Genomic DNA, 27,199 nt, shown 5'->3' with positions numbered 1-27,199 from the left:
GTTCGAGTTGCCAAACCAGGCCACGATGCAACTAGTCAATACAATCTAGTGGTTCTGTGTGTGTATTAGTAGCAAAAGAGTGGCTTGGCAAAAACTAACTACCCTCAAAGATCAGCATGGTTGTCTTGTGTAAAACCACAAGAGAAGGGGATTGATATTCAATGAATATTTCTCACCCATTTTCGTTGAGAAGTAGAGCATGGAAGCTAAGGGGAACTGAGGCATAGGGGTTGTGATGTCAAAGAGTGATACAGCATGGAAACAGGCTCTTTGTCCCAGCTTGCCCATGATGATCTAGGTGCCCCATCTACCCTTGTCCCACCTGCCTGTGTTTAGCCCATATACCTCTTAAACCTTTCCCATCCACATACCTGGAAAAAGTATTTTAAATGGTGTTAACGACCTCTGCCTCAACGACCAACTCTGGCACCTTATTCCATATACCCATCACCCTCTGTGTGGAAAATGTTCCCCATTCTGATTCCTATTAAATATTTCCCCTCTCAACTTAAACCCATGTCCTCTGGTTCTTAATTCCCCTACTTGGGTAAAAGACTGTGCATCTACTCCATTTATTCCCCTCATTATATTATACACCTCTCTAAGATCACCACTCATCATCCTATGCTCCGAGCATGCCCAAACTCTACCTAAAGCTCAGGCCCTCATGTCCTGGCAACGAGCTCATAAATCATCTCCGCTCTTCTTCCAGCCTAGCAACATCCTTCCTATAGCGCGATGACCCAAATTGAACACAATACACTAACTGTGGCCTCACCAGTGCCTTGTACAGCTATAGCAAAAGAATATCTGAGCTCATAAACAAACTACCAAACAGGAAGAAGTATTGGCAGTTTTAAAGTACATTAAAATCCCAAGGACCTGAACAAGTACATCCTCTGACCTTGTGAAAAGATAAAGAGAAACCTGCAGAACCCCATGCAGAAGCATTTGCATCATCTTTAGACACAGGTGAAGTTACAGAAGACTGGAGGGTGACCATTATTTAAGAAGGCAACATGGACAAGCCTGGGAATTACAGGCCAGTGAGCATAACATCAATGGTGAAGATTGTTGGAGACTGGATCTATCAGCATTTGGATAAGCACAGACTTATTAGGGATGGTCAGCATGCTTTGTGCATGGGAGGTCTGGTCTTAACAAATCTGACAGATTTTTTTTTAAATGTCACCAAGAGGATTAATAAGGGCACAGAAACATAGAAAATATGTGCAGGGGTAGGCCATTCGGCCCTTCGAGCCTGCACCACCATTCAATATGATCATGGCTGATCATCCAACTCAGTATCCTGTACCTGCCTTCTCTCCATATCCCCTGGTCCCTTTAGCCACAGGGGCCACATCTAACTCCCTCTTAAATATAGCCAATGAACTGCTCAACTACCTTCTGTGGCAGAGAATTCCACAGATTCACCACTCTCTATGTGAAAAATGTTTTTCTCATCTCGGTCCGAAAAGAGTTCCCCCTTATCCTTAAACTGTCACCCCTTGTTCTGGACTTCCCCAACATCGGGAAAAATCTTCCTGCATCTAGCCTGTCCAACACCTTAAGAATTTTGTAAGTTTCTGTAAGATCCCCCCTCAATCTTCTAAATTCTAGCGAGTACAAGCCGAGTCTGTCCAGTCTTTCTTCATATGAAAGTCCAGACAACCCAGGAATCAGTCTGGTGAACATTCTCTGTTCTCCCTCTATGGCAAGAATGTCTTTCCTCAGATTAGGAGACCAAAAATGTACGCAATACTCCAGGTGTGGTCTCAGCAAGACCCTGTACAACTGCAGTAGAACCTCCCTGCTCCTATACTCAAATCCTTTTGCTATGAATGCTAACATACCATTCGCTTTCATCACTGCCTGCTGCACCTGCATGCCTACTTTCAATGACTGGTGTACCATGACACACAGGTCTCATTGCATCTCCCCTTTTACTAATCGGCCACCATTCAGATAATAGTCTACTTTCCTGTTTTTGCCACCAAAGTGGATAACCTCACATTTATCCACATTATACTGCATCTGCCATGCATTTGCCCACTCACCCAACCTATCCAAGTCACCTTGCAGCCTCCTAGCATCCTCCTCACAGCTAGCACTGCCCCCCAGCTTCGTGTCATCAGCAAACTTGGAGATGTTGCGGTACCCCACTAGCCACTGCCTGCCATTCTGAAAAGGACCCGTTTACTCCTACTCTTTACTTCATGTCTGCCAGCCAGTTCTCTATTCTCATCGATACTGAACCCCCAATACCATGTGCTTTAAGTTTGCATACTAATCTCTTATTTGGGACCTTGTCGAAAGCCTTCTGAAAGTACAGATATAACACAACCATTGGTTCTCCCTCATCAACTCTACTAGTTCCATCCTCGAAAAATTCTATAAGATTCGTCAGACATGATTTACCTTTCATAAATCCATGCTGACTTTGTCCAATGATTTCACCACTTTCCAAATGTGCTGCTATCCCATCTTTAATAACTGACTCTAGCAATTTCCCCACTACCGATGTTAGACTAACTGGTCTGTAATTCCCCGTTTTCTCTCTTCCTCCCTTTTTAAAAAATGGGGTTACATTAGCTACCCTCCAACCCTCAGGAACTACTCCAGAATCTAAAGAGTTTTGAAAAATTATCACTAATGCATCCACTATTTCTGGGGCTACTTCCTTAAGTACTCTGGGATGCAGCCTATCTGGCCCTGGGGACTTATCGGCCTTTAATCCATTCAATTTACCAAACACCACTTCCCGACTAACCTGGATTTCACTCAGTTCCTCCATCTCATTTGACCCCTGGTCCCCTGCTATTTCCGGCAGATTATTTATGTCTTCCTTAGTGAAGACAGAACCAAAGTAGTTATTCAATAGGTCTGCCATGTCCTTGTTCCCCATGATCAATTCGCCTGTTTCTGAATGCAAGGGACATACATTTGTTTTAACTAATCTTTTTCTCTTCACATATCTATAAAAAACTTTTGCTGTCAGTTTTTATGTTCCCAGCTAGTTTTCTTTCATAATCTATTTTCCCTTTAGGACCGAGATGAGAAAAACATTTTTCACACAGAGAGTGGTGAATCTCTGGAACTCCCTGCCACAGAAGGTAGTTGAGGCCAGTTCATTGGCTATATTTAAGAGAGAATTAGATATGGCCCTTGTTCCCTGCCAGTATTCTTTCATAATCTATTTTCCCTTTCCTAATTAAGCCCTTTGTCCTCCTCTGCTGGACTCTAAATTTCTCCCAGTCCTCTGGTAGGCTGCTTTTTCTGGCTTATTTGTATGCTTCATCTATTGTTTTGATACTATCCCTGATTTCCCTTGTTATCCACGGATGTACTACCTTCCTTGATTTATTCTTTTGCCAAACTGGGATGAACAATTATTGTAGTTCATCCATGCAGTCTTTAAATGCCTTCCATTACATATCCACCATCAACCCTTTAAGAATCAATTGCCAGTCTATCTTGGCCAATTCATGTCTTATACCCTCAAAGTTACCTTTCTTTAAGTTCAGAACCCTTGTTTCTGAATTAACAATGTCACTCTCCATCCTAATGAAGAACTCAACCATATTATGGTCACTCTTGCCCAAGGGACCACAAACAACAAGACTGATAACTAACCCTTCCTCATTACTCAATACCCAGTCTAGAATAGCCTGCTCTCTCGTTGGTCCCTCTACATGTTGGTTTAGAAAACTATCCCACATACATTCCAAGAAATCCTCTTCCTCAGCACCCCTGCCAATTTGATTCACCCAATCTATATGTAGATTGAAGTCACCCATTATGACTGTTTTACCTTTGTTATACGCATTTCTTATTTACTGTTTGATGCCATCCCCAACTCCACTACTACTCTTAGGTGGCCTGTACACAACTCCCACTAGTGTTTTCTGCCCCTTAGTGTTTCGCAGCTCTACCCATATCGATTCTACATCCTCCAAGCTAATGTCCTTCCTTTCTATTGCGTTAATCTCCTCTCTAACCAGCAACGCTACCCTACCTCCTTTTCCTTTCTGTTTATCCCTCCTGAATATTGAATATCCCTGGATGTTCAGCTCCCAGCCTTGGTCACCCTGGAGTCATGATCCCAACTATATCATATTATATATCATAACTATCTGCATATTCAACTCATCCACCTTATTACGAATCCTTCTTGCATTGAGACACAAAGCCTTCAGGCTTCTTTTCACAACACTCTTACCTCTTATACAATTATGTTGACAAGTGGCCCTTTTTGATTTTTGCCCTGGATTTGTCTGCCTGGCACTTTTACTTTTCACCTTGCTACCTTTTGCTTCTACCCTCATTTTACACCCCTCTGTCTCCCTGCTCATGCTCCCATCTTCCTGCCACATTAGTTTAAATCCTCCCCGACAGCACTAGCAAACACTCCCCCAAGGACATTGGCTCCATTCCAGCCCAGGTGCAGACCGTCCTGTTTGTACTGGTCCCACCTCCCCAAGAACTGGTTCCAATGCCCTAGAAATTTGAATCCCTCCTCCTTGCACCATTTTTCAAGCCACGTATTCATCTGCAATATCCTCCTATTTCTACTCTGACTGGCCCGTGGTACTGGTAGTAATCCAGAAATTATTACCTTTGAGGTCCTACTTTTAAGTTTATCTCCTAGCTCCCTAAATTCACCTTGTGGGTCCTCATCCTGTTTTTTACCGATATCGTTGGTGCCAATATGCACCACGACAACTGGCTGTTCACCCTCCCCCTCCAGAATGTTCTGCAGCCGCTCAGAGACATCCCTGACCCTTGCACCAATGAGGCAACATACCACCCTGGAGTCTCGTTTTCGGCCGCAGAAACACCTATCTATTCCTCTTACAATTGAATCCCCTATTACTATAGCCCTTCAACTGTTTTTCCTCCCCCTCCTGTGCCGCAGAGCCACCCACGGTGCCATGAACTTGGCTGCTGCTGCCTTCCCCTGATGAGCCATCTCCCCCAACAGTATCCAAAATGGTATATCTGTTTAGGAGGGAGATGACCGCAGGGGACTCCTGCACTACCTGCCTACTGCTACGCTGGCTATTGGCCACCCGTTCCCTTTCTGAACGCTTAACTTTTACCTGCGGTGTGTCCAACTCACTGTACGTGCTATTCACGACTTTCTCAGCATCGTGGATGCACCAGTATGAATCCAACCGCAGCTCCAATTGTTCAATGCGGTCTGCCTGGAGCTGCAGCTGGACACACTTCTTGCAAACATAGTCACCAGGGACACCAACCATATCCGTGATCTCCCACATGTTGCAGGATGAGCAAACCATGGGGCCGGTCTCAACTGGCAGTGGATGTTGTCAATATTCATTTTAACAATGCCTTTGACAAGGTGCCATATGGTAGGCCTGCCCATAAAGTTAGATCCCGTGGAATCTAAGCTGAACTAGCCAGTTGGGTTCAAAATTGGCTTGAATTAAGATATTTTCTAAGGAGAAAGACGGTAGGACAGAGAAAATTGGAACAGTCACTGGAAGTGTCATGAGAGCAGTCAGGGTTACCGTCGAGGAACTACTGAAGGTACTGTTGTGTTTGAAGGTAGACAAATCTCTGGGGCCTGATCAGATATATTCGAGGACATTGCGGGAAATTAGAGAGGAAATTGCGCGAGCCCTGGTTGAAATTTACGGGTCGTCCTTAAATACAGGAGACGTGCCGGAGGATTGGAGGGCGGCAAATGTTGTACCTCTTTTTGACAAGGGCTACAGAGAAAATGTTGGGAACTATAGGCTGGTGAGCTTAACATCTGTAGTTGGTAAGTTACTGGAGAGCATTCTGAGGGATAGGATATGCAGGCATTTAGATGAGCAAGGGCTGATTCGGGATAGTCAGCATGTTTTTGTACGTGGAAGGTCGTGTCTCACAAATCTGATTGAGTTTTTTGAAGACGTGACCATAAAGGTTGATAATAATAATAATAATAATAATAATAATAATAATAATAATAATAATAATAATAATAATAATAATAATAATAATATATTTTATTGTCATTGCACGTCAGTGCAACGAGATTTAGTATGCAGCTCCAACTGATGAAAAAGAAAAGTAAAATAAATAAATAAGCTGTGTGTCGTGACCATCCGAGGGAGACAGTCCAGGGGGGGATGGGGGCACTGAGCAGGGCCGGTTCAGAGCCGCTATAGCTCTTGGAATAAAGCTGTTTCTGAGTCTGGAGGTACGAGCGTAGAAGGCCTTGTAGCGTCTGCCGGAGGGAGGTAGTTCAAACAGTCCATTACAGGGGTGTGATGAGTCTTTATGGATGCTGACGGCCTTCCTGAGGCACCATGTGTGGTAGATGCCCTCCAAGGCTGGTAGCTCTGTCCCAGTGATCCTCTGCGATCTGTGGACGACACGCTGAAGAGCTCTCCTCTCCGCCTCCGTGCAGCTGAGATACCACACAGAGATGCCATACGTTAATATGCTCTCTGTGGTGCAGCGGTAGAACGTTGTCAGCAGCTGTTGGGGCAGACCTTTAATGTCCTCAGGAAGATCAGTCGTTGCTGTGCCTTCTTGACCAGCGCAGCGGTGTTGGTGGATCATGTGAGGTCCTCTGAAATGTGAGTGCCCAGAAACTTAAAGCTGGACACTCTCTCCACACTTTCCCCGTAAATGGAGATTGGGGCGTATTCTCCATTATGGAACCTCCTGAAGTCAATAATCAGCTCCTTGGTCTTGGAGGTGTTTAGTGACAAGTTGTTGCGTGTGCACCAGTCCGCCAGTTTCTGCACCTTCGCTCTGTATTTTGTTTCATCACCGTTGGTGATCAGCCCAATCACTGTTGTGTCGTCTGCAAACTTCACGATGGTGTTGGTGTCGAATGCAGGAACACAGTCGTGAGTGAAGAGGGAGTAGAGCATGGGGCTTAGTACACAGCCCTGTGGTGTGCCGGTGCTCAGGGTGATAGTGGAGGACAGGTGCGGGCCCAGTCTCACTGCCTGCGGTCGCTCCGTCAGAAAGTTCAGGATCCAATCGCATATCGGCGAGCTGAGGCCTAGCTGGTGGAGTTTGGTGGTGAGCTTGGTGGGGATGACCGTATTGAATGCTGAGCTATAGTCAACGAAGAGCATCCTCACGTACGTGCCCTGTCTGTCCAGGTGAGTCAGGACAGTGTGAAGAGCCAGAGAGATGGCATCCTCGGTTGATCTATTTGCCTTGTATGCAAATTGATGAGATTCCAGTGAGGCAGGGGTGCTGGATTTGATATGGGAGAGGACCAGCCTTTCGAAGCATTTCATTGGGATTGGAGTTAGGGCAACCGGGCGATAGTCGTTCAGGTTGGTGACTTTTTCGGCACCGGCACTATGGTGGCTGTTTTCAGGCACTTGGGGACCGTTGCTAGAGATAGATTGAAGATTCTCGTGAATACCTCCGCCAGCTGTACAGCACAGTCCTTTAGTACCCTTCCCTGGACTCCATCTGGGCCTGCAGCCTTGCATGGATTGATCCTACGCAGAGCGCACTGTACCTCCTGAGTGCTCAGTGTTAAGGCCTGTCCCTCCGCCATGGCCGGGGTTATTCCACTCCTGGTGGTGTTGCCAGTTTCGAACCGGGCAAAGAAGGTGTTCAGTTCGTTGGCCAGTGTGATATCACCGTGGGGGCAGGCGGGGCTGCTCTTGTAGTCAGTGATGTCCCTGACACCCTGCCACATGCTTCTGGTGTCCGCGGTATTGAAGTGGTCTTCTACCCTTTGCCTGTGGATGGCTTTGGCCTTTTTTATGCCTTTGTTCAGGTTCGACCTGGCCGCACTGTAGGCAGACGTGTCCCTGGAATTAAAGGCGTTGTTGCGTGCCCTTAGCAGATCCTGAACCTCCTTGTTCATCCAGGGTTTCCGGTTTGGGAACATCTTTATTTGCTTGTCCACTGTGACAGTCTCCACACAGCAGTTGATGTAGGAGAGCACAGTGGATGTGTACTCCTCCAAGCCTACCTCTGTACCACTTGTAGCCTGTTGTGCAAACAGGTCCCAGTCGATGCGATCAAAGCAGTCCTGGAGTTGTAGAGTGGCATCCTCGGGCCATAATTTGACCGTCCTTATTGCAGGTTTGGTCTTGCGGATGAGGGGTTTGTATGCAGGCAGTAGAAACAGTGAGGTGATCGGATTGCCCCAGGGATGGGCAGGGGAGAGCTCTGTATGCGTCCTTGATGTTGGTGTACACTTTATCCAGTGTGTTTGAGCCCCTGGTAGGGCACTGCACATGCTGGCACGTAGGTCGACCTGGTTAAAGTCCCCTGCAACAATGAAGGCACCGTCGGGGTGAGCATCCTGCTGCTTACTGATGGCCGAGTGCAGCTGTGCTAGTGCTAGGTTAGCATTAGCCTGTGGTGGGATGTATATGGCCATGATGATAACCACAGTAAACTCCCGAGGCAGGTAAAACGGCCTACATTTAAGCAAGATGAGGGCAGATCTGTAGATGTTGTGTACATGGACTTTAGTAAGGCGTTCGACAAGGTGCCGCATGGTAGGCTGCTCTGGAAGGTTAGATCTCATGGGATCTTGCTAAGGAGCAATTTGTATACAGAGAATACCTAACTTGAGTGCAAAACAAAATGAATCTGCCAAACTGAACAGAAAATATGAACTGAACAAAAACCAGCAGCTATATGGTTAAATGATATTCAGCTATCTTGAAATAATTACACAATTATTCTGTTTACATAATGAAATATCTCTCTCGCTCTCTTGTAGCAAAATGATGATTGCACACCATTGGGACCAAACAATGTAACGTGCAAAGTTGGATATCCATTTATTACACCAGATGCTGAGGTAAGAATGTATATCTGGAAATTGGAGCAGGGGGATACAGAGGAGTTTAAATCTATTGGCTTTTGGAGGGGCACAAGTGTGCATCCTTAATGTCATGGAATATTATGGTTAATCACTTCTGTTGCACGCTTGTCGGGGAGAAGTGAATAACTGTGTACTGTCTGTCTTGGGCTTGCATACAAAATGGTGACAATTTGAATTATGATTTCAATTGGTTTGAATAGTTCAAGAGCATTTTGACTAGTTCTCTGATAACATTTATTCACCAGTTTGCCCACACTTTACTAAATTTATGAAGGCTATTTTTATAGGTTAAAAGTTTTTAAAGTTAATTAAAAGTTTTATGCATCGTTAAGGTCAGAATTGAGACATCACTATTCTTTTATTTTTAAATTAACCTACAATGTCATGAGAGAGAGATTGAGAGAGAGAGTGAGAGAGAGATTGAGAGAGGGAGAGGGAGAGAGGTAGTTTGAGAGGGAGAGGTAGAGATAGAGATTGTGAGAGATAGAGATTGTGAGAGATAGAGATTGTGTGTGTGAGAGATAGAGATAGAGATAAAGATTGTGTGAGAGATAGAGATTGTGTGAGATAGAGATAGAGATTGTGAGAGAGATCGAGAGATTTCAGGGTACGACCTCAATGCGGCTGCGGGCCGGCAGGCCGTAGCCGCTCGGAATTTTTGGACAGTGTCAGTTTTTCGGAGCCCCGCGCGTTGTTGGAACCAGCTCCGCAGAACTCCATACGGCTCCGGCGATCGAAGTGGGACCGGCCCCGAGAGGCCGTACGGCTCAAGCAACCATGTTAGGTTGCACTTGCCGCATGCTCGTGGGACAGGCCCTTAACTCTGCAATTTAAAAACTGTTTGTTTTTACCTTTTCCCAGTTCTAATGGAAGGCCTTTGATCAGAAAATGTAATTGTCTTTCTCTCTCGGTAGATGCTGCTCGTCCTGCTTTGCCCTTCTGTACTTATCTTTGTTCCTCTTTCAGATTTCCAGCATCTGAAGTATTTTAGACACAAGGAACTGCAGATGCTGGAATCTTGCGTAGAATACGAGGACATGGATATGCAACATTTCGGATCCCGACCCATTAGTTTGCAGAATTCAGATTTAATTCTGAGAACTTTTTTTTCTCATCTGTAGGAGATTGATAACAAATTGTTAAAACTTGGTACTGTGTCAATTAAAAGATTCAATTAATTGTATCAATTAATACATCAATTAATTGAACAATTTAATAGATTCTTATTTATATAATAGTCTTGATCACGTTAGAATTAGAATATTGAGAGCAAAGACGGATGATAATGGGAACTGTTTCTGAAACAAAACACAGTGGAATTACATAACACATGAACAGCAAAGGCCAGAAGCAAAAATATAAAGAATTGTAAAAAATAATGAATTGCATTTTACAGATGAGTTTATAATCAAAATTGTTCAGACATTTGGAATAAATGCCCATTACACGACCTTTTTATTGTATGTTAACTTTCTCTTTCTCAGATTTCCTTTAAGATGAAATTTGAATTCAATGCCACTCATCTCCTTAGTGATGTTTACATACACCTGGAGGCGACAAGGTAAAGAAGAATTTTGAAGAGACCTAATTTAATTGCTGCAACAAGTATGAAGCAGCTGAGGATAGAAATCTCCACATTAAAGCACACAATGTTAATTTTGCAAACTATTTGTTCAATAAATCAGCTTAAAGTGTTCTAAAATCATTGAAATGTACAGCAAGCCCTTCAGCCCACTAAGGAGTCCTTAAGCCCACCACGTCCATGTTAACCTTTTTGCTACACTGATCCTAGAAGCATTAGGACCATATGCTTCTAAACCTTGTCTATTTAAGTGTCTGTCCAAATGGTTTAATAGAATAAAGACTTCAATGGAAAGTTGCATTTTAGGCCGACAATAACATACAGGTCGCAAATGATCCAATTTTAAGAAAATATTAGGGAAAATTTTAATCACTGCATGCCCCCTCGATATTTAATTCACTACAGTCAAATGTATTTGTGTAAAATTAGATAAAACACCAAAGGTCAATGCAATAGAACCAAATGTTGGCAATACGCATCAGATCAGTCTGTGTGTTTCCAATATCCTCTGTTTCAACATAGTCATATATCATGGAAATAGGCCATTCAAGTCCATCATAACCATCAAGTGCCCGTTTGCACTAATCCCATTTTATTTCCACATTTACTTAAATTCTCTCCAGATTCTACAATTGATCCACCAGGAGCAATTTACAATGGGCAATTCTTTATCAATCAATTATACATCTTTTAGACATGGCAGGGAACAAAGGAAGGAAGAATGCAAACGCCGCCGCACAGAGAATGGCGAAGGGTGAACCCAATATGCTGGAGCTGAGTCAGCCATACTGCTAGTGGTTCCATTGGATCACTCCCAAAATCAAAAAAAGGTTATTTATTGGTCACATACACCTAGGTGTAGTGAAATGCTTCTTGCCAATGCAGCACATAAAGAAAGAATACAGACATAACATTAATAAGAGATTTAAACATAAAGAACATCCCCCCACAATGGCTCCCACCATGAGGGAAGGCACAAAGTCCAGTCCCCAACCCCAGTTCACCCATAGTCGAGCCAATTGAGGCCTTCACAGTTGCCTCTACGGAGGCCCGATGTTCCTGGCCGTTCTCGCCGGGTGATGGTGCTCCGGCGCCGGGAGAATCCTCACAGCGGCTTGGGACACCTGGAACGGCCGCTTCCGTACTGGAGGCCGTGGCTTCCAAAGCCAACAAGGCCGCGCCGGTTGGAGCTCCACTACTGGCGATCTCGTCGCGAGATCCCAGGCTCCCGGTGTACAGTTCGGCGCCGCCGCCCGCAGCTGGCCGCTCCTCAGACCCGCAGCTCCGCGATGTTGTTCCCGGCGGTCTTCAGCTCCAGCGCGGCGACCCGGACAAGGCATCGCCCGCTCCACGATAGCGCTCCAGCGCTGTGCCGCTGCCGAAGCCGTGGTTCTGGGCGGTCCCCAACAGGAAATGCCGCTCCAGGCCCGCTGGTAGGCCGCGAGGACGGGTCGAAGCTGCAGCCCGGAGAAAAGCTGGCTCTCCGACCAGGTAGGGACCCTGAAAGGTAGTTTCCCCCTTCCCCCCCCCCCCCCCACCCCCCACATAAAAAAGTCTAGAACTCCAGAAACAAAAACACTTTAACTAACTAAAAATTTAAAAAAAGATGAAAAGACAGACAGCTGCTAGCTGGGCAGCCGCGCACAGGTCAGCGCCCCCTAAATTGCAGTGACTACAGGGTTTTTTTTAAAGAGTTGCACCAATGCAAGTCTGACTGAGCCTTTATTCGTTTTCACAGCTGTGTCTGGATTAAGTGACAAATTAAAGAAGATAAATCAAAGGTCATGGTCTTTCTTTCATTGTAACCAACCCTTTCAAAAGTATATAATGACCCCCTTGTTATGTTTTAACCTAATGCATTGCATTAAAACAAATGAAAGTTGGTGTGATTCTTTGCTGAAAGTATTATGCTGTGAAAATATGCCATGAAATATCAATTCTGTTTAACATTTCAGCGACAGCAGTGAATTAAATGAAACAATGAGTGACAATGAAGTTACCATCTCCATTCCAATATTATATCAAGCTGGGCTGCACTTTTCAAGGTAACACATCCTTACTGCTTTAAAAAAACAACAAGCTATATGCACATCAATACTGCCACCTGCAAATAATTTCGTACTCGGATATGGAGTGGTACATTTAAAATAAGTTTTGACCTTTCAAAAATTTTGCACAATGTGAAAGTTATTATATATTGGTATAACATGAGTGATCATCAAGTAACTAATACTTTGAGGAAGATAGACACAAAGTGTTGGCGGAACTCGGCGGATCAGGCAGCATCTCTGGAGAAAAAGAATAGGTGACTTTTCGGTTTGGGGCCCTTCTGCCGACTTCTGAAGAAGGGACACAATGCAAACATCATCCATCCTTTTTCTCCAGAAATACTGCCTGACCCACTGAGTTACTCCAGCACTTTATGTCTATCTTAGGTATAAACCAGCATCTGCAGGTTCCTTGTTTCTCATACGTTGTGGAGGCGTAAGATTGAGGAAGTTGTACTGCATTGTTGGGGGAGACATTCTTTTGCCATATGCTGACTGGTTGCAGCTGTGACTGGTCCCACCTGGCTATGGTCAATGACCCTGCTGATCTCCTTTATGAGAGTGGCAGATTAAACACATTGTAGCGTGTGTCTTGGAATAAAGCACGGAGTCGTGTTTAGAGAGAGACACTTTTTATTCTGATCCTCCCGGTTGTAGGGAAGACCAAACGAGAGAGAGATGGCACCCAAACCCCACCCTTTAAAGCCTCCGGCTAAGGGCCGCCTCCGGACTGAACCACTCCTGTGCCGAGGGGTTCGACACTAAGGTGGCCCGACCCTTGGGAGCCGCCACAGGACCCCCCCCCAGAACCAGAGGCACGAAACGCACCGGCGGGCGAACGACCCGGCCGGCCCGTGTGCGGAAGTTAGCCGCTCGTGGGGCTTGCGGAGGCATAGGTGGAGGGACAGGACGAGGGACCGGCGGGAGGACAGGTGGAGTGACAGGCGGAGGGAGCCGTGAAGGGGGGCGCCCTCGGGGCCGAGGTTGGGCAACCAGCACCGGCTGGTCAATGTCCAGGTGTGCCGGCTTCAACCGGTCGATCGACACTGCCTCCGGCCGGCCCCCCATGTCCAGGACAAAAGTCGACTGCCCGTGTTCCAGCACTCGGAACGGACCCTCGTACGGCCTCTGGAGTGGAGTCCGGTGGGCATCACGGCGCAGGAAGACGTACGGGCAGTCCCTGAGGGCTGATGGCACGTGTGGGCGAAATGTCCCATGGCGGGACGTCGGGACGGGTGCGAGCCTGCCAACTTGCTCGCGAAGGCGCTGTAGGGTGGATGAGGGCGTTCCCTGCTGCCCCGGCGCCGACGGCACGAACTCCCCGGGCACCGTGAGTGGCGACCCGTAAACGAGCTCCGCCGATGATGAGCCCAAGTCCTCTTTGGGAGCAGTCCGGATGCCCAGCATGACCCACGGCAACTCGTCCATCCAGTCCGGGCCGGAGAGTCGTGCCTTCAGTGCTGCCTTCAGCTGCCGGTGGAATCTCTCCACCAGACCGTTAGCTTGCGGGTGGTAAGCCGTGGTGTGGTGTAGCCGCACCCCCAGCAAGTGAGCCATGGCTGACCACAGCTCGGAGGTGAACTGTGGCCCCCGGTCTGAGGAGATGTGCGCCGGCACCCCGAAGCGAGCAATCCAGTGCGCGGACAACGCACGAGCACACGTAGCCGTTGAGGTATCGGTCAACGGAATGGCCTCCGGCCACCGCGTGAAGCGGTCCACCATTGTAAGCAGGTGGGTGATGCCCCGGGACGGCGGGAGAGGCCCTACAATGTCTATGTGGAGATGGTCGAACCGCCGGTGAGGTAGACCAAACTCCTGGAGTGGCGCACGGACATGGCGCTGGATTTTTGCCGTCTGGCACGGAATGCAGGTGCGAGCCCAATGGCCAACCTGCTTGCGCAGACCGTGCCACATGAAACGAGCAGCCACTAGTGCCGTTGTCGCCCGGATTGATGGGTGAGCCAGTCCGTGGATCACCTCGAACACCCTCCGGCGCCAGGTGGCAGGGACGATGGGGCGCGGCTGACCGGACGACACATCGCACAGGATTGTTTCTCCCCCAGGACCGAGAGGGACATCCTCAAGGCGGAGGCCGGAGATGGTAGTCCGGTAGGCGGGCACCTCATCGTCCGTGAGCTGTGCCGCCGCCAGAGCAGAATAGTCCATTCCGGGCGCCACCTCGAACACGGCGTTGATAGCGGGCCGGGACAATGCGTCGGCCACCCGGTTGTCTTTCCCCTGGATGTAGCAGATAGATGTAGTGTACTCCGATATATAGGCCAATTGCCGCTGCTGACGTGCGGACCAGGGATCGGAAACTTTCTGCAGGGCGAAAGTGAGCGGCTTATGGTCGGTGTAGGCGGTGAACGGGCGGCCCTCCAGGAAGTAACGAAAATGGCGCACAGCCAGGTACAGAGCCAGGAGCTCACGATCGAACGCGCTGTACTTGGTCTGCGCACGGTTGAGGTGCCGACTGAAGAAGGCCAGGGGCCGCCAACCTCCGCCCGTCAGCTGCTCCAGCACAGCACCAACCGCCGACTCCGAGGCGTCCACCGTGAGAGCAGTCTGGGCATCTCCCCGCGGGTGTACCAGCAGTACGGCCCGAGCAAGGGCCTCCTTCGCGCCGTCGAAAGCTGCCTCCGCCTCGTGGGTCCACTCAACGCTTTTGTGCTGCCCACCCGCCAGAAGTTGATACAGGGGCCGCATGATGTGGGCCGCGGATGGCACGAAACGATGATAAAACGCCACCATGCCGACAAATTCCTGCAGGCCACGCACCGTGCGTGGGCGGGGAAACCGGCGGATGGCGTCGACCCTGTCAGGCAGGGGAACCGCGCCTTGCGCAGTCACGCGGTGGCCGAGGAAGTCAATTTCATTCACCCCAAAACGGCACTTGTCCAGGTTGATGGCCAAACCATGCTCGCTGAGCCGCTGACAGAGCTGTCGAAGGTGAGCACAGTGTTCCTGTTGCGAGCGGCTGGCCACCAGGATGTCGTCCAGGTACACGAACACGAAATCGAGGCCGCGACAAACCCCGTCCATGAGGCGCTGAAAGGCCTGTGCTGCGTTTTTGAGGCCGAACGGCATCCGAGTAAACTCGAAAAGCCCGAATGGCGTGATGATCGCCGTCTTCGGCACGTCATCCGGGTGAACTGGGATCTGATTATAACCCCGTACCAAATCCACTTTGGAAAAAATCGTGGCCCCAGCCAAATGGGCCGTGAAGTCCTGGATGTGGGGTACGGGGTATCGATCCGCTGTTGTTGTCGCGTTCAACCGTCGGTAATCCCCACATGGCCGCCAGCCCCCGCTTGACTTGGGGACCATGTGGAGTGGGGACGCCCAAGGGCTGCTTGAAGGGCGGACGATCCCCAAGGCCTCCATCGTGCGGAATTCCCGCCGTGCCAGACGCAGTTTATCTGGTGGCAGTCGCCGTGCTCGTGCATGGAGTGGTGGGCCGGTAGTCGGGATATAATGCAACACTCCGTGGCTGGGGGTTGCTGATTGAAACTGCGGAGTGAGAATGTCCGGGAACGCAGCCAAGATACGTGCAAATCGGGAGTCCACGGACGCCAGTGGCCGTCCCACCGGTTGATCCACACGCAACGTGATCGGCTCCATCGTGGTGGCGTTGATCAAACGCTGACGTCCGACGTCCACCATGAGGGAATGCGCCCGGAGGAAATCGGCCCCGAGCAATGGTTGGGAGACGTCGGCAATGGTGAAGCTCCATGAGAAATGGCAGGAGCCGAGCACGATGGGAACCATCCGCAGTCCATATGTGCGGATGGGGCTGCCGTTCGCCGCGGTGAGGACGGGCCCCCGCTTACCGGAACGAATGTCGGCCAGCGAAGGGGGCAGGACGCTGAGCTCCGCTCCTGTATCCACGAGGAAGCGGGTCCCGGAGCGCCGATCCCAGGCAAAAAGGCGATGAATTTGGCCGGCCGCCGCGGGGACTATTGGCAGCCGGCCCAGGCGTTTCCCGGGAATGTGCATGGCTGGCGGCATTGTTGTGCTGCAGCACCCCAGCGTTGATGGTAGTAGCACCAACGTCTCCTGTTGGAGTCACTTGGAGCTTGCCTGCTCCTGCTGGTGGTGCCTGCAGCTTGCTGGCGCTGGGCTGCAGGTGCAGTACCCCTCACTGCCGCTGGGGGCGATCGTACGGGCCGTCGGGCTGGAGCTGTCACTCCTTCCACATCTCCCCCGCCCCACCGGGGGAATTCGGGAGCTGCTGGGGTGACATCATCGGCGTACCTGCTGACGGCGAGCGCGTTGACGTCATCAGGGCGCGTCGACCTCAGCGCGACCCCGTCTCTGCTGACGCCCAGCGCGCTGACGTCATCAGGGCGCGCCATCCACAGGGCGTCGGCGCGCCTTCCGAGGGCCCGAAGGTCGGCAAACGAGACGTCGGTGAGCTGCAGACGAATGTAGGCCGGCAGCAGATGCAGGTATGTATACTCAAACATCAGGCACGGCGTGTGCCCGTCTAGTAGAGCCACCATCTCCTTTAGGAGGCTAGATGGCCGTCGGTCGCCTAGGCACTGCATATGCACGAGTCTTCCTGCCCGCTCCATCCTACTCAGTCCGTAAATCTGGAGCAGGAGCTCCTTAAGGCCGAGGTATTTATCATTGTCCGGGGGGTCTGCGAGGAAGTCCGTGACCTCTTCAGCCGCATCCTGGTCGAGGGCCCCCACCAGGTAGTAGAAACGGGTGGCATCGACCGTGATGCCCCGCAGGTTGAACTGGGCCTCCGCCTGCTGGAACCAGATGAGCGGCCGGGTGGTCCAGAACTTGGGCAGTTTAACGGAGACCGCGTCCAGAGACAGGGCCAGGCCGGCCTGTGAGGAGGTAGGGCTTTCTCTTCTCTCCATCATGACGCCAATGGAGCGTCGGGGTCACCAATGTAGCGTGTGTCTTGGAATAAAGCACGGAGTCGTGTTTAGAGAGAGACACTTTTTATTCTGATCCTCCCGGTTGTAGGGAAGACCAAACGAGAGAGAGATGGCACCCAAACCCCACCCTTTAAAGCCTCCGGCTAAGGGCCGCCTCCGGACTGAACCACTCCTGTGCCGAGGGGTTCGACACTAAGGTGGCACGACCCTTGGGAGCCGCCACAACATGGTAAATTTGGTGCCACTTGCCACTCATCAGTGTGCTGGTAATGTAACATAACTAGTCCAGCGGCATGCCGATGTCATTGTAAAAGTCCTCCAAAAATCAAATTTTCCGTTCACAGACTTGAATGGCAACTGTATTTGCTTTGGAAAGGTATGTCGGGATAACGATTTGCCAGGATTAGTCGAGATGAGTTTATTTAAATTAATTTGCTTCTTGAAAGCTGAAGACAAATTAAGCCAACATTGGTCACAATGGAAACATGTACACTGAAGTTAATAGTGAAAATAAGAGATGTAGGCAATTTTTTTGTTTTAGTCTTCAATTCCTATTTTATCTTTTTGTTTTATTTATGCTCTTTTGTTGCATCTCATATAGTGTAGTATTCTGGCACATTCCTTGGAATTTTTGGACTACTGAGAATTACTACATAATTGTGAAATGTCACTATCTCTGTGGCAATGAGAATTGCCTCCCAGCATTAGCACTAAAAATAGCCATACTTAGAACCAAACAAATTCCTGTTTGTATTTATTGAAGCAATGAGACCAAACAAACCATTATAAATTAGCTGATTCACTGCATGTCAATATAACCATATAACAATTACAGCACGGAAACAGGCCATCTCGACCCCTCTAGTCCGTGCCGAACACATAATCTCCCCTAGTCCCATATACCTGCGCTCAGACCATAACCCTCCATTCCTTTCCCATCCATATAACTATCCAATTTATTTTTAAATGATAAAAACGAACCTGCCTCCACCACCTTCACTGGAAGCTCATTCCACACAGCTACCACTCTCTGAGTAAAGAAGTTCCCCCTCATGTTACCCCTAAACTTCAGTCCCTTAATTCTCAAGTCATGTCCCCTTGTTTGAATCTTCCCTACTCTCAGTGGGAAAAGCTTTTCCACGTCAACTCTGTCTATCCCTCTCATCATTTTAAAAACCTCTATCAAGTCCCCCCTTAACCTTCTGCGCTCCAAAGAATAAAGCCCTAACTTGTTCAACCTTTCTCTGTAAACTTAGTTGCTGAAACCCAGGTAACATTCTAGTAAATCTCCTCTGTACGCTCTCTATTTTGTTGACATCCTTCCTATAATTAGGCGACCAAAATTGTACACCATACTCCAGAATTGGCCTCACCAATGCCTTGTACAATTTTAACATTACATCCCAACTTCTATACTCAATGCTCTGATTTATAAAGGCCAGCACACCAAAAGCTTTCTTTACCACCCTATCTACATGAGATTCCACTTTCATGGAACTGTGCACAGTTATTCCCAGATCCCTCTGTTCACCTACATTCTTCAATTCCCTACCATTTACCATGTACGTCCTATTTTGATTTGTCCTGCCAAGATGTAGCACCTCACACTTATCAGCATTAAACTCCATCTGCCATCTTTCAGCCCACTCTTCCAACTGGCATAAATCTCTCTGTAGACTTTGAAACTCTACTTCATTACCCGCAACCCCACCTATCTTAGTATCATCTGCATACTTACTAATCCAATTTACCACACCATCGTCCAGATCATTGATGTACATGACAAACAACAGTGGACCCAACACAGATCCCTGTGGCACCCCACTCGTCACTGGCCTCCAACCTGACAAACAACCATCCACCATTACTCTCTGGCATCTCCCATTCAGCCACTGTTGAATCCATCTTGCTACTCCACCATTAATACCCAACCATTGAACCTTCTTAACCAACCTTCCATGAGGAACCTTGTCAAAGGCCTTACTGAAGTCCATATACACAACATCCACTGCTTTACCCTCATCAATTTCCCGAGTAACATCTTCAAAAAATTCAAGAAGATTAGTTAAACATGACCTTCCAGGCACAAATCCATGTTGACTGTTCCTAATCAGACCCTGTTTATCCAGATGCTTATATATATTATCTCTAAGTATTCTTTCCATTAATTTGCCCACCACTGACGTCAAACTAACAAGTCTATAATTGCTAGATTTACTCTTAGACCCCTTTTTAAACAATGGAACAACATGCGCAGTACGCCAATCCTCCGGCACTATTCCCGTTTCTAATGACATTTGAAATATTTCTGCCATAGCCCCTGCTATTTCTACACTAACTTCCCTCAATGTCCTAGGGAATATCCTGTCCGGACCTGGAGACTTATCCACTTTTATATTTCTCAAAAGTGTCAGTACTTCCTCTTCTTTGATCCTCATAGTTTCCATAGCTACTCTACTTGTTTCCCTTACCTCACATAATTCAATATCCTTCTCCTTGGTGAATACCGAAGAAAAGAAACTGTTCAATATCTCCCCCATCTCTTTTGGCTCTGCAGATAGTTGGCCACTCTGACTCTCTAATGGACCAATTTTATCCCTCGTTATCCTTTTGCTATTAATATAGCGGTAGAAACCCTTTGGATTTACTTTTACCTTACTTGCCAAAGCAACCTCATATCTTCTTTTAGCTTTTCTAATTTCTTTCTTAAGATTCTTTTTACATACTTTATACTCCTCAAGCACCTCATTTACTCCATGCTGCCTATAACTATTGTAGATCTCCCTCTTTTTCCGAACCAAGTGTCCAATTTCCCTTGAAAACCATGGCTCTTTACAATTTTTACGATTTCCTTTCAACCGAACAGGGACATAAAGATTCTGTACTCTTAAAATTTCACCTTTAAATGTACTCCATTTCTCTTCCACATCTTTCCCATAAAACAAACTGTCCCAATTTACTCCTTTTAAATCCTTTCGCATCTCCTCAAAGTTAGCCTTTCTCCAATCAAAAATCTCAACCCTAGGTCCAGTTTTGTCCCTCTCCATAATTATATTGAAACTAATGGTATTGTGATCACTGGACCCGAACTGTTCCCCAACGCATACCTCTGCCACCTGACCCATCTCATTTCCTAACAGGAGGTCCAGTACCGCCCCTTCTCTAGTAGGTACTTCTATGTATTGTTGCAAAAAACTATCCTGCACACATTTTACAAACTCCAACCCATCCAGCCCATTTACAGAATGTGTTTCCCAGTCTATGTGTGGAAAATTGAAATCTCCCACAATCACTACCTTGTGCTTACTACTAATATCTGCAATCTCCTTACATATTTGCTCTTCCAATTCTCGCTCCCCATTTGGCGGTCTATAATACACCCCTATAAGTGTTGCTACCCCTTTCCCATTTCTCAGTTCCACCCAAATAGCCTCCCTAGACGAGCCCTCTAATCTATCCTGCCAAAGCACTGCTGTAATATCTTCCCTGATAAGCAATGCAACACCTCCACCTCTTGCCCCTCCAATTCTATCACACCTGAAGCAATGAAATCCTGGAATATTTAGTTTCCAATCACAGCCCTCCTGCAACCATGTTTCACTGATCGCCACAACATCATACTTCCAGGTATCAATCCAGGCTCTAAGTTCATCCACTTTTCTTACAATGCTCCTAGCATTAAAATATACACATTTAAGAAACCCACCCTCTCTTATTCTCTGATTATTTTCTTTTTCTTCTCTCTCCCCTACATTTTGGGTCAGAGTGCTACCATTCTCTGCCCCCTGCTTCACACACTGACTGCTAGCTTTCCCAATTTGAGTCCCTCCCCCCAACCATACTAGTTTAAAGTCTCCCCAGTAGCCTTTGCAAATCTCCCCGCCAGGATATTGGTCCCCCTTGAGTTCAAGTGCAACCCGTCCTTTCTGTACAGGTCGCACCTTCCCCAAAAGAGGTCCCAATGATCCAGAAACTTGAATCCATACCCACTGCACCAGTCTCTCATCCACGCATTTATCCTCCACCTCGCTCCATTCCTACTCTCACTGTCGCGTGGCACAGGCAGTAATCCTGAGATTGTTACCTTTCCAGTCCTTCTCCTTAACTCTCTACCTAACTCCCTAAATTCTTCTTTCAGGACCTCTTCTCTTTTTTTACCTATGTCGTTGGTACCTATATGCACCACAACCTCAGGCTCCTCTCCCTCCCATTTCAGGATTTCTTGGACACGTTCAGACACATCCCTGACCCTGGCACCAGGGAGGCAAACTACCATCCGGGACTCCTGTCTGCGTCCACAGAATCGCCTATCCGACCCCCTGACTATAGAGTCCCCTATTACAATTGCCCTCCTCTTCTTTTCCTTACCCTTCTGAGCAACAGGACCGGTCTTTGTGCCAGAGGCCCGGCCGCTGTCGCTGCCCCCAGGTAGGCTGTCTCCCCCACCCTTACTCAAACACGAGTACTTATTTTCAAGGTGTACAGCCACCGGGGTACTCACCAGTCCCTGCCTCTGCCCATTGCCCTTCCTAACTGTGACCCAGTTTTCTGTCTCCCGTGGTCTTGGAGTGACCACCTCCCTGTAACTCCTTTCTATGACCTCCTCGCTCTCCCTGAGCAGACAGAGGTCATTGAGTTGCTGCTCCAGGTTCCTAACGCGGTCCCTTAGGAGCCCCATCTCGACACACCTGGCGCAGATGTGGACGTCTGTAGGGCACTCCGACACCATGACCTCCCACATCTTACATCCAGAACAGTAAACTGCCCTGGCCTTCATTCTCCCCCTTATCCAAATACAATAAAGCCTTACCCGGGATACAAGCCAATCAGCTGCTTCCTCTGATCCTCTTCCACCAATCAGAGGCTTCCACCAGAATCCTTCTCTGGAAGTGAGATGGAACGTTACAGATTTGGGTAACTCACAGCTCCAGGCAACTCCTCCTCTCACCAACGGCTCCCCGGGCCTCTGTAAACGCAAGCCCCGCGCTGTTTTTATACTCACAGCTCCAGGCAACTCCTCCTCTCACCAACGGCTCCCCAGGCCTCTAGAAGCAAACCCCGTGCTGTATTTATACTCACAGCTCCAGGCAACTCCTCCTCTCACCAACGGCTCCCCGGGCCTCTGTAGAAGCAAACCCCGTGCTGTATTTATACTTACAGCTCCAGGTAAGTCCTCCTCTCACCAACGGCTCCCCGGGCCTCTGTAGAAGCAAACCCCGCGCTGTATTTATACTTACAGCTCCAGGTAAGTCCTCCTCTCACCAACGGCACCCCGGGCCTCTGTAGAAGCAAACCCCGCGCTGTATTTATACTTACAGCTCCAGGTAAGTCCTCCTCTCACCAACGGCTCCCCGGGCCTCTGTAGAAGCAAACCCCGCGCTGTATTTATACTTACAGCTCCAGGTAAGTCCTCCTCTCACCAACGGCTCCCCGGGCCTCTGTAGAAGCAAACCCCGCACTGTATTTTTACTTACAGCTCCAGGTAAGTCCTCCTCTCACCAACGGCTCCCCGGGCCTCTGTAGAAGCAAACCCCGCGCTGTATTTATACTTACAGCTCCAGGTAAGTCCTCCTCTCACCAACGGCTCCCCGGGCCTCTGTAGAAGCAAACCCCGCGCTGTATTTATACTTACAGCTCCAGGTAAGTCCTCCTCTCACCAACGGCTCCCCGGGCCTCTGTAGAAGCAAACCCCGCGCTGTATTTATACTTACAGCTCCAGGTAAGTCCTCCTCCCACCAACGGCTCCCCGGGCCTCTGTAGAAGCAAACCCCGCGCTGTATTTATACTTACAGCTCCAGGTAAGTCCTCCTCTCACCAACGGCTCCCTGGGCCTCTGTAGAAGCAAACCCCGCGCTGTATTTATACTTACAGCTCCAGGTAAGTCCTCCTCTCACCAACGGCTCCCCGGGCCTCTGTAGAAGCAAACCCCGCGCTGTATTTATACTTACAGCTCCAGGTAAGTCCTCCTCTCACCAACGGCTCCCCGGGCCTCTGTAGAAGCAAACCCCGCGCTGTATTTATACTTACAGCTCCAGGTAAGTCCTCCTCTCACCAACGGCTCCCCGGGCCTCTGTAGAAGCAAACCCCGCGCTGTATTTATACTTACAGCTCCAGGTAAGTCCTCCTCTCACCAACGGTTCCCCGGGCCTCTGTAGAAGCAAACCCCGCGCTGTATTTATACTTACAGCTCCAGGTAAGTCCTCCTCTCACCAACGGCTCCCCGGGCCTCTGTAGAAGCAAACCCCGCGCTGTATTTATACTTACAGCTCCAGGTAAGTCCTCCTCTCACCAACGGCTCCCCGGGCCTCTGTAGAAGCAAACCCCGCGCTGTATTTATACTTACAGCTCCAGGTAAGTCCTCCTCTCACCAACGGCTCCCCGGGCCTCTGTAGAAGCAAACCCCGCGCTGTATTTATACTTACCGCTCCAGGTAAGTCCTCCTCTCACCAACGGCTCCCCGGTGCCGTTGGTGAGAGGAGGACTTACCTGGAGCTGTAGATGACATAGTGTCTCTAACTCCTAACCACTAAACCTCATGATGCACAGTGACTTTAGAATTAAACTGGTGAGGTACTGTGCAGTGTGGAGGCACCAAGGGAGAAACAAATATGGGGATAAAATATCAAATTAAATGTTTATTTTACTTGTTGCATTTGATTCAGTGTAATTGTACTTTGTCCAACCATCTATTCATCTAGAAGAGGAATGCTGCAAAGAGCTGGGCAAGTTTGGGTAATAATTTACACCATGGGGCATGCAACGCCAAATGTGATTATGTTGAACTAATCTAAACAGTAAGAAAATAATTAAAATTAAATTAAATAACAATGAAAATCTCAACCAAGATATAATGAATAGGTTATAGAGTGGTGTGATGCAAAATATCAATGTTTACCACACAATTGTATTTATGTGCCTCAAGGCGGTCATTGTGTTTGATCAAAGTGGTAAAGGTTGATCTGTATTTACAATAGAATGGATAAACTATGTGAACTAAATGATTTTACTAGAGATGACTATTAAAATAGCCTTGTTAACCTTATTGTATAGTCAGGCAATTAACTAAAAGGAAACATAAAGATGGGTACTTTTTTTTCTTCTTTCTCAGCAATTTAAAAGATTATAGTTTTAAAATAGCAACCAATGATACAATTCCTGATGTTATTAAAAGCATCGAGGAGATTGGTGATGCAGTGGACATCACTTACATGGTAAGTAATACCAGCATTTTAATTTACCTGGAGACATATTTTTAATTTAGCCCAGATTAAATTAAATAACAACTTAGTATCTCTTCTTCAACAATTTAAAAATTAATGTATGTTTGCCATATCTTCAGCCACGTGTAATCATAGAGTGATGCAGTATGGAAACAGTCCCTTCGGCCCAACTCACCCACTCCGGGCAACAATGTCCCAGCTACACTAGCCCCACTTGCCTGTGCTTGGTCCATATCCGTCCAAACCTGTCCTATCCATGTACCTATCTAACTGTTTCTTAAACGATAGGATAGTCCCAGCCTCAACTACCTCCTCTGGCAGCTTGTTCCAGACACCCACCACCCTTTGTATGAAAAAGTTACCCCTCGGATTCCTATTAAATCTTTTCCCCTTCACCTTGAACCTATGTCCTCTGGTCCTCGATTCCTCGACTCTGGGCAAGAGACTCTATGCATGTACCCAATCTATTCCTTTCATGATTTTGTATACCTCTATAAGATCACCCCTCGTCCCCCTGCACTCCATGGAATAGGGACCCAGCCTACTCAACCTCTCCCTATAGCTCACACCCTCTGGTCCTCATAAATCTTTTCTGAACCCTTTCAAGCTTCATAATATCTTTCTTATAACATGGTGCCCAGAACTGAACACAATATTCTAAATGCGGTCTCACCAACGTCTTATACAATTGCAACATGACCTCCCAACTTCATATCTATATTACTAAAAGTCTGATCTTGACCACTTCCTGTTGTTCTGCATATTGATTTTAGGAAAAAAACACTGCCACTTACGGCTGTGATTTTTGGCAATCTTACTCAGAGTCTGAGCTGACTTGCCTTTGGTTTTGAAAGTGCTAAAGCGAGCTGCCTTGCCTTTGGTTTTGAAAGTGCTAAAGCGAGCTGTGTTGTCTTTGGTTTTGAAAGTGCTCAAGCGATATGCTTTGCCTAATTAGAGCTGCCTTGCCCTATATATAATTAAAAGTCTAAACTTGACCACTTCCTGTTTGCGCTTTATATTGATTTTAGTAAAAAAAACGCTACCACGTACGGCTGTGATTTTTGGCCATCTTACTCCGTCCCCCTCCGCTCAGAAAGAGAAAGAAAGAGATTAAGAAAGATATATAATAATTTTTATATAGGGGTTCCCTGAGACATGAAAATTATTTCAAGGGTTCCGCAAGGGTAAAAAGGTTGAGAAACGCTGCTTTAGATGCATACATAACCAGCCTCTTATAATTAAATCCTCCAGCAAAAAATGCCTTCTTATTTGCCCTTCTAATTGCTTACTGTATCTGCATATTAATATGCATTTAAAGGCATACCTTGGTCCATCCATAATAACACCTTCAAAGTGCTCATCATCTAAAGGATACTCTGCCTTTGTATTTAAATAACCTCACAATTTTTCACATTATATTTCATCTTTAATGTCATTGTCTATTCAATTAACTGCTCAATATACCTCTAGGCAGCCTAATGAAATAGACATCAAAATTATGTCGGCATGATGGTCAGAATCAGAAGCAGAATTTCAATCCAAGCATCTCACCGAAGTTAATCTTGGGACTCCAAAGATTTGCATTGCTCTTAGAATTGTATACATTTTTATTTTTGTATTATAACAATTGTTTGATTTTAGTATTAGCAGAGAGAGAATTTCTTGACAGTAATAATTTTAACTCTCACTATTTTTGCCTGAACAAATATTATTTGTGTCTGGTGTAGCACTTCCAATAAGTTTAAGAATGCTAAAAGAATTAGATCTCCTGAAATATTCACTTTTGTTTGTTCGCAGATCGAGAATGATAGAGAATTTCCTATTTCACATCTTACAATGAATATAGCATTTCCATTCTTATCTCCAGCAAACAATACTCTTTTATATTTGACAGGAATGACATTTTCTTCAGTAAGTTACCACTTTATATTTTGAGGATTGGTTTGTTTGTTTCCAATGGGTCAAGTTAATAAGATGCCTGAAAACTGTTTAACGACCCTCTATTTAATCGGATAGTGATTAAGTAATATGAAAATTAAGTTGAAGTGAATAATATTAATTTATTTGTAATCTTTATTCATTTTTGGTTTCATACATTTATTTTTTAAGGAAAATAAAACTCAAATTAGATTAGATTTATCTTGCATTGTAATGTGTTGCATTGTAACATGTTCAAGGTATTGCCCAACTCTCTGGATAAAAATATGCTGAATGTTTATAAATTACTGTGCTCCCAGCAGAGCAGAGCAGAAAATCTGTGTTGCAGCACTTCAGCTTCACAATAGTTTATTTCCGAATTGGTTCAGAGTTACTGTTTGTCCCTAGTAGGTATTCCTTGCTTCAAATTCTTTAAACTAGCTTCTGAAGAAGGGTCTCAACCCGAAACGTCGCCTATTTCCTTTGCTCCATAGATGCTGCCTCACCCGCTGAGTTTCTCCAGCAATTTTGTCGACTCTCCTTTTTGGCAATCCTTTTGCCTTTGACAGCCAATTAAAAGTTACCATGAATAAGCGAGTTCGGTATTCCAAAAAACGCAAGGAATCATGGGATTTGTCAAAGGTCAAACGCTATTACAAAAAATCGAACAAAGCACTGTAGATTCAGTGAGTATGGTTTGTGTGCAGGCTTGC

The 27,199-nt window shown here is 47.1% G+C and overlaps 1 protein-coding gene across 1 annotated transcript in view; it reads left to right on the top strand.

Annotated features, from left to right (window-relative positions):
- itga1 (integrin subunit alpha 1) overlaps positions 1-27,199 on the top strand; it is a 220,360-nt gene that overhangs the window by 163,713 nt on the left and 29,448 nt on the right. Inside the window, exons 22-26 of the mRNA XM_033030915.1 lie at positions 8,723-8,803; positions 10,312-10,388; positions 12,365-12,454; positions 24,458-24,560; positions 26,367-26,480. Coding sequence (XP_032886806.1) covers positions 8,723-8,803; positions 10,312-10,388; positions 12,365-12,454; positions 24,458-24,560; positions 26,367-26,480 — 465 coding nt within the window. The remainder of the gene's footprint in view (positions 1-8,722; positions 8,804-10,311; positions 10,389-12,364; positions 12,455-24,457; positions 24,561-26,366; positions 26,481-27,199) is intronic.

This window comes from Amblyraja radiata, chromosome 1 (genome assembly GCF_010909765.2).
Source record: "Amblyraja radiata isolate CabotCenter1 chromosome 1, sAmbRad1.1.pri, whole genome shotgun sequence".
Lineage (NCBI taxonomy): Eukaryota > Metazoa > Chordata > Chondrichthyes > Rajiformes > Rajidae > Amblyraja > Amblyraja radiata.
Note: the sequence above shows the minus strand (reverse complement) of the source record. Positions and strands in the feature narration are given on the sequence as shown.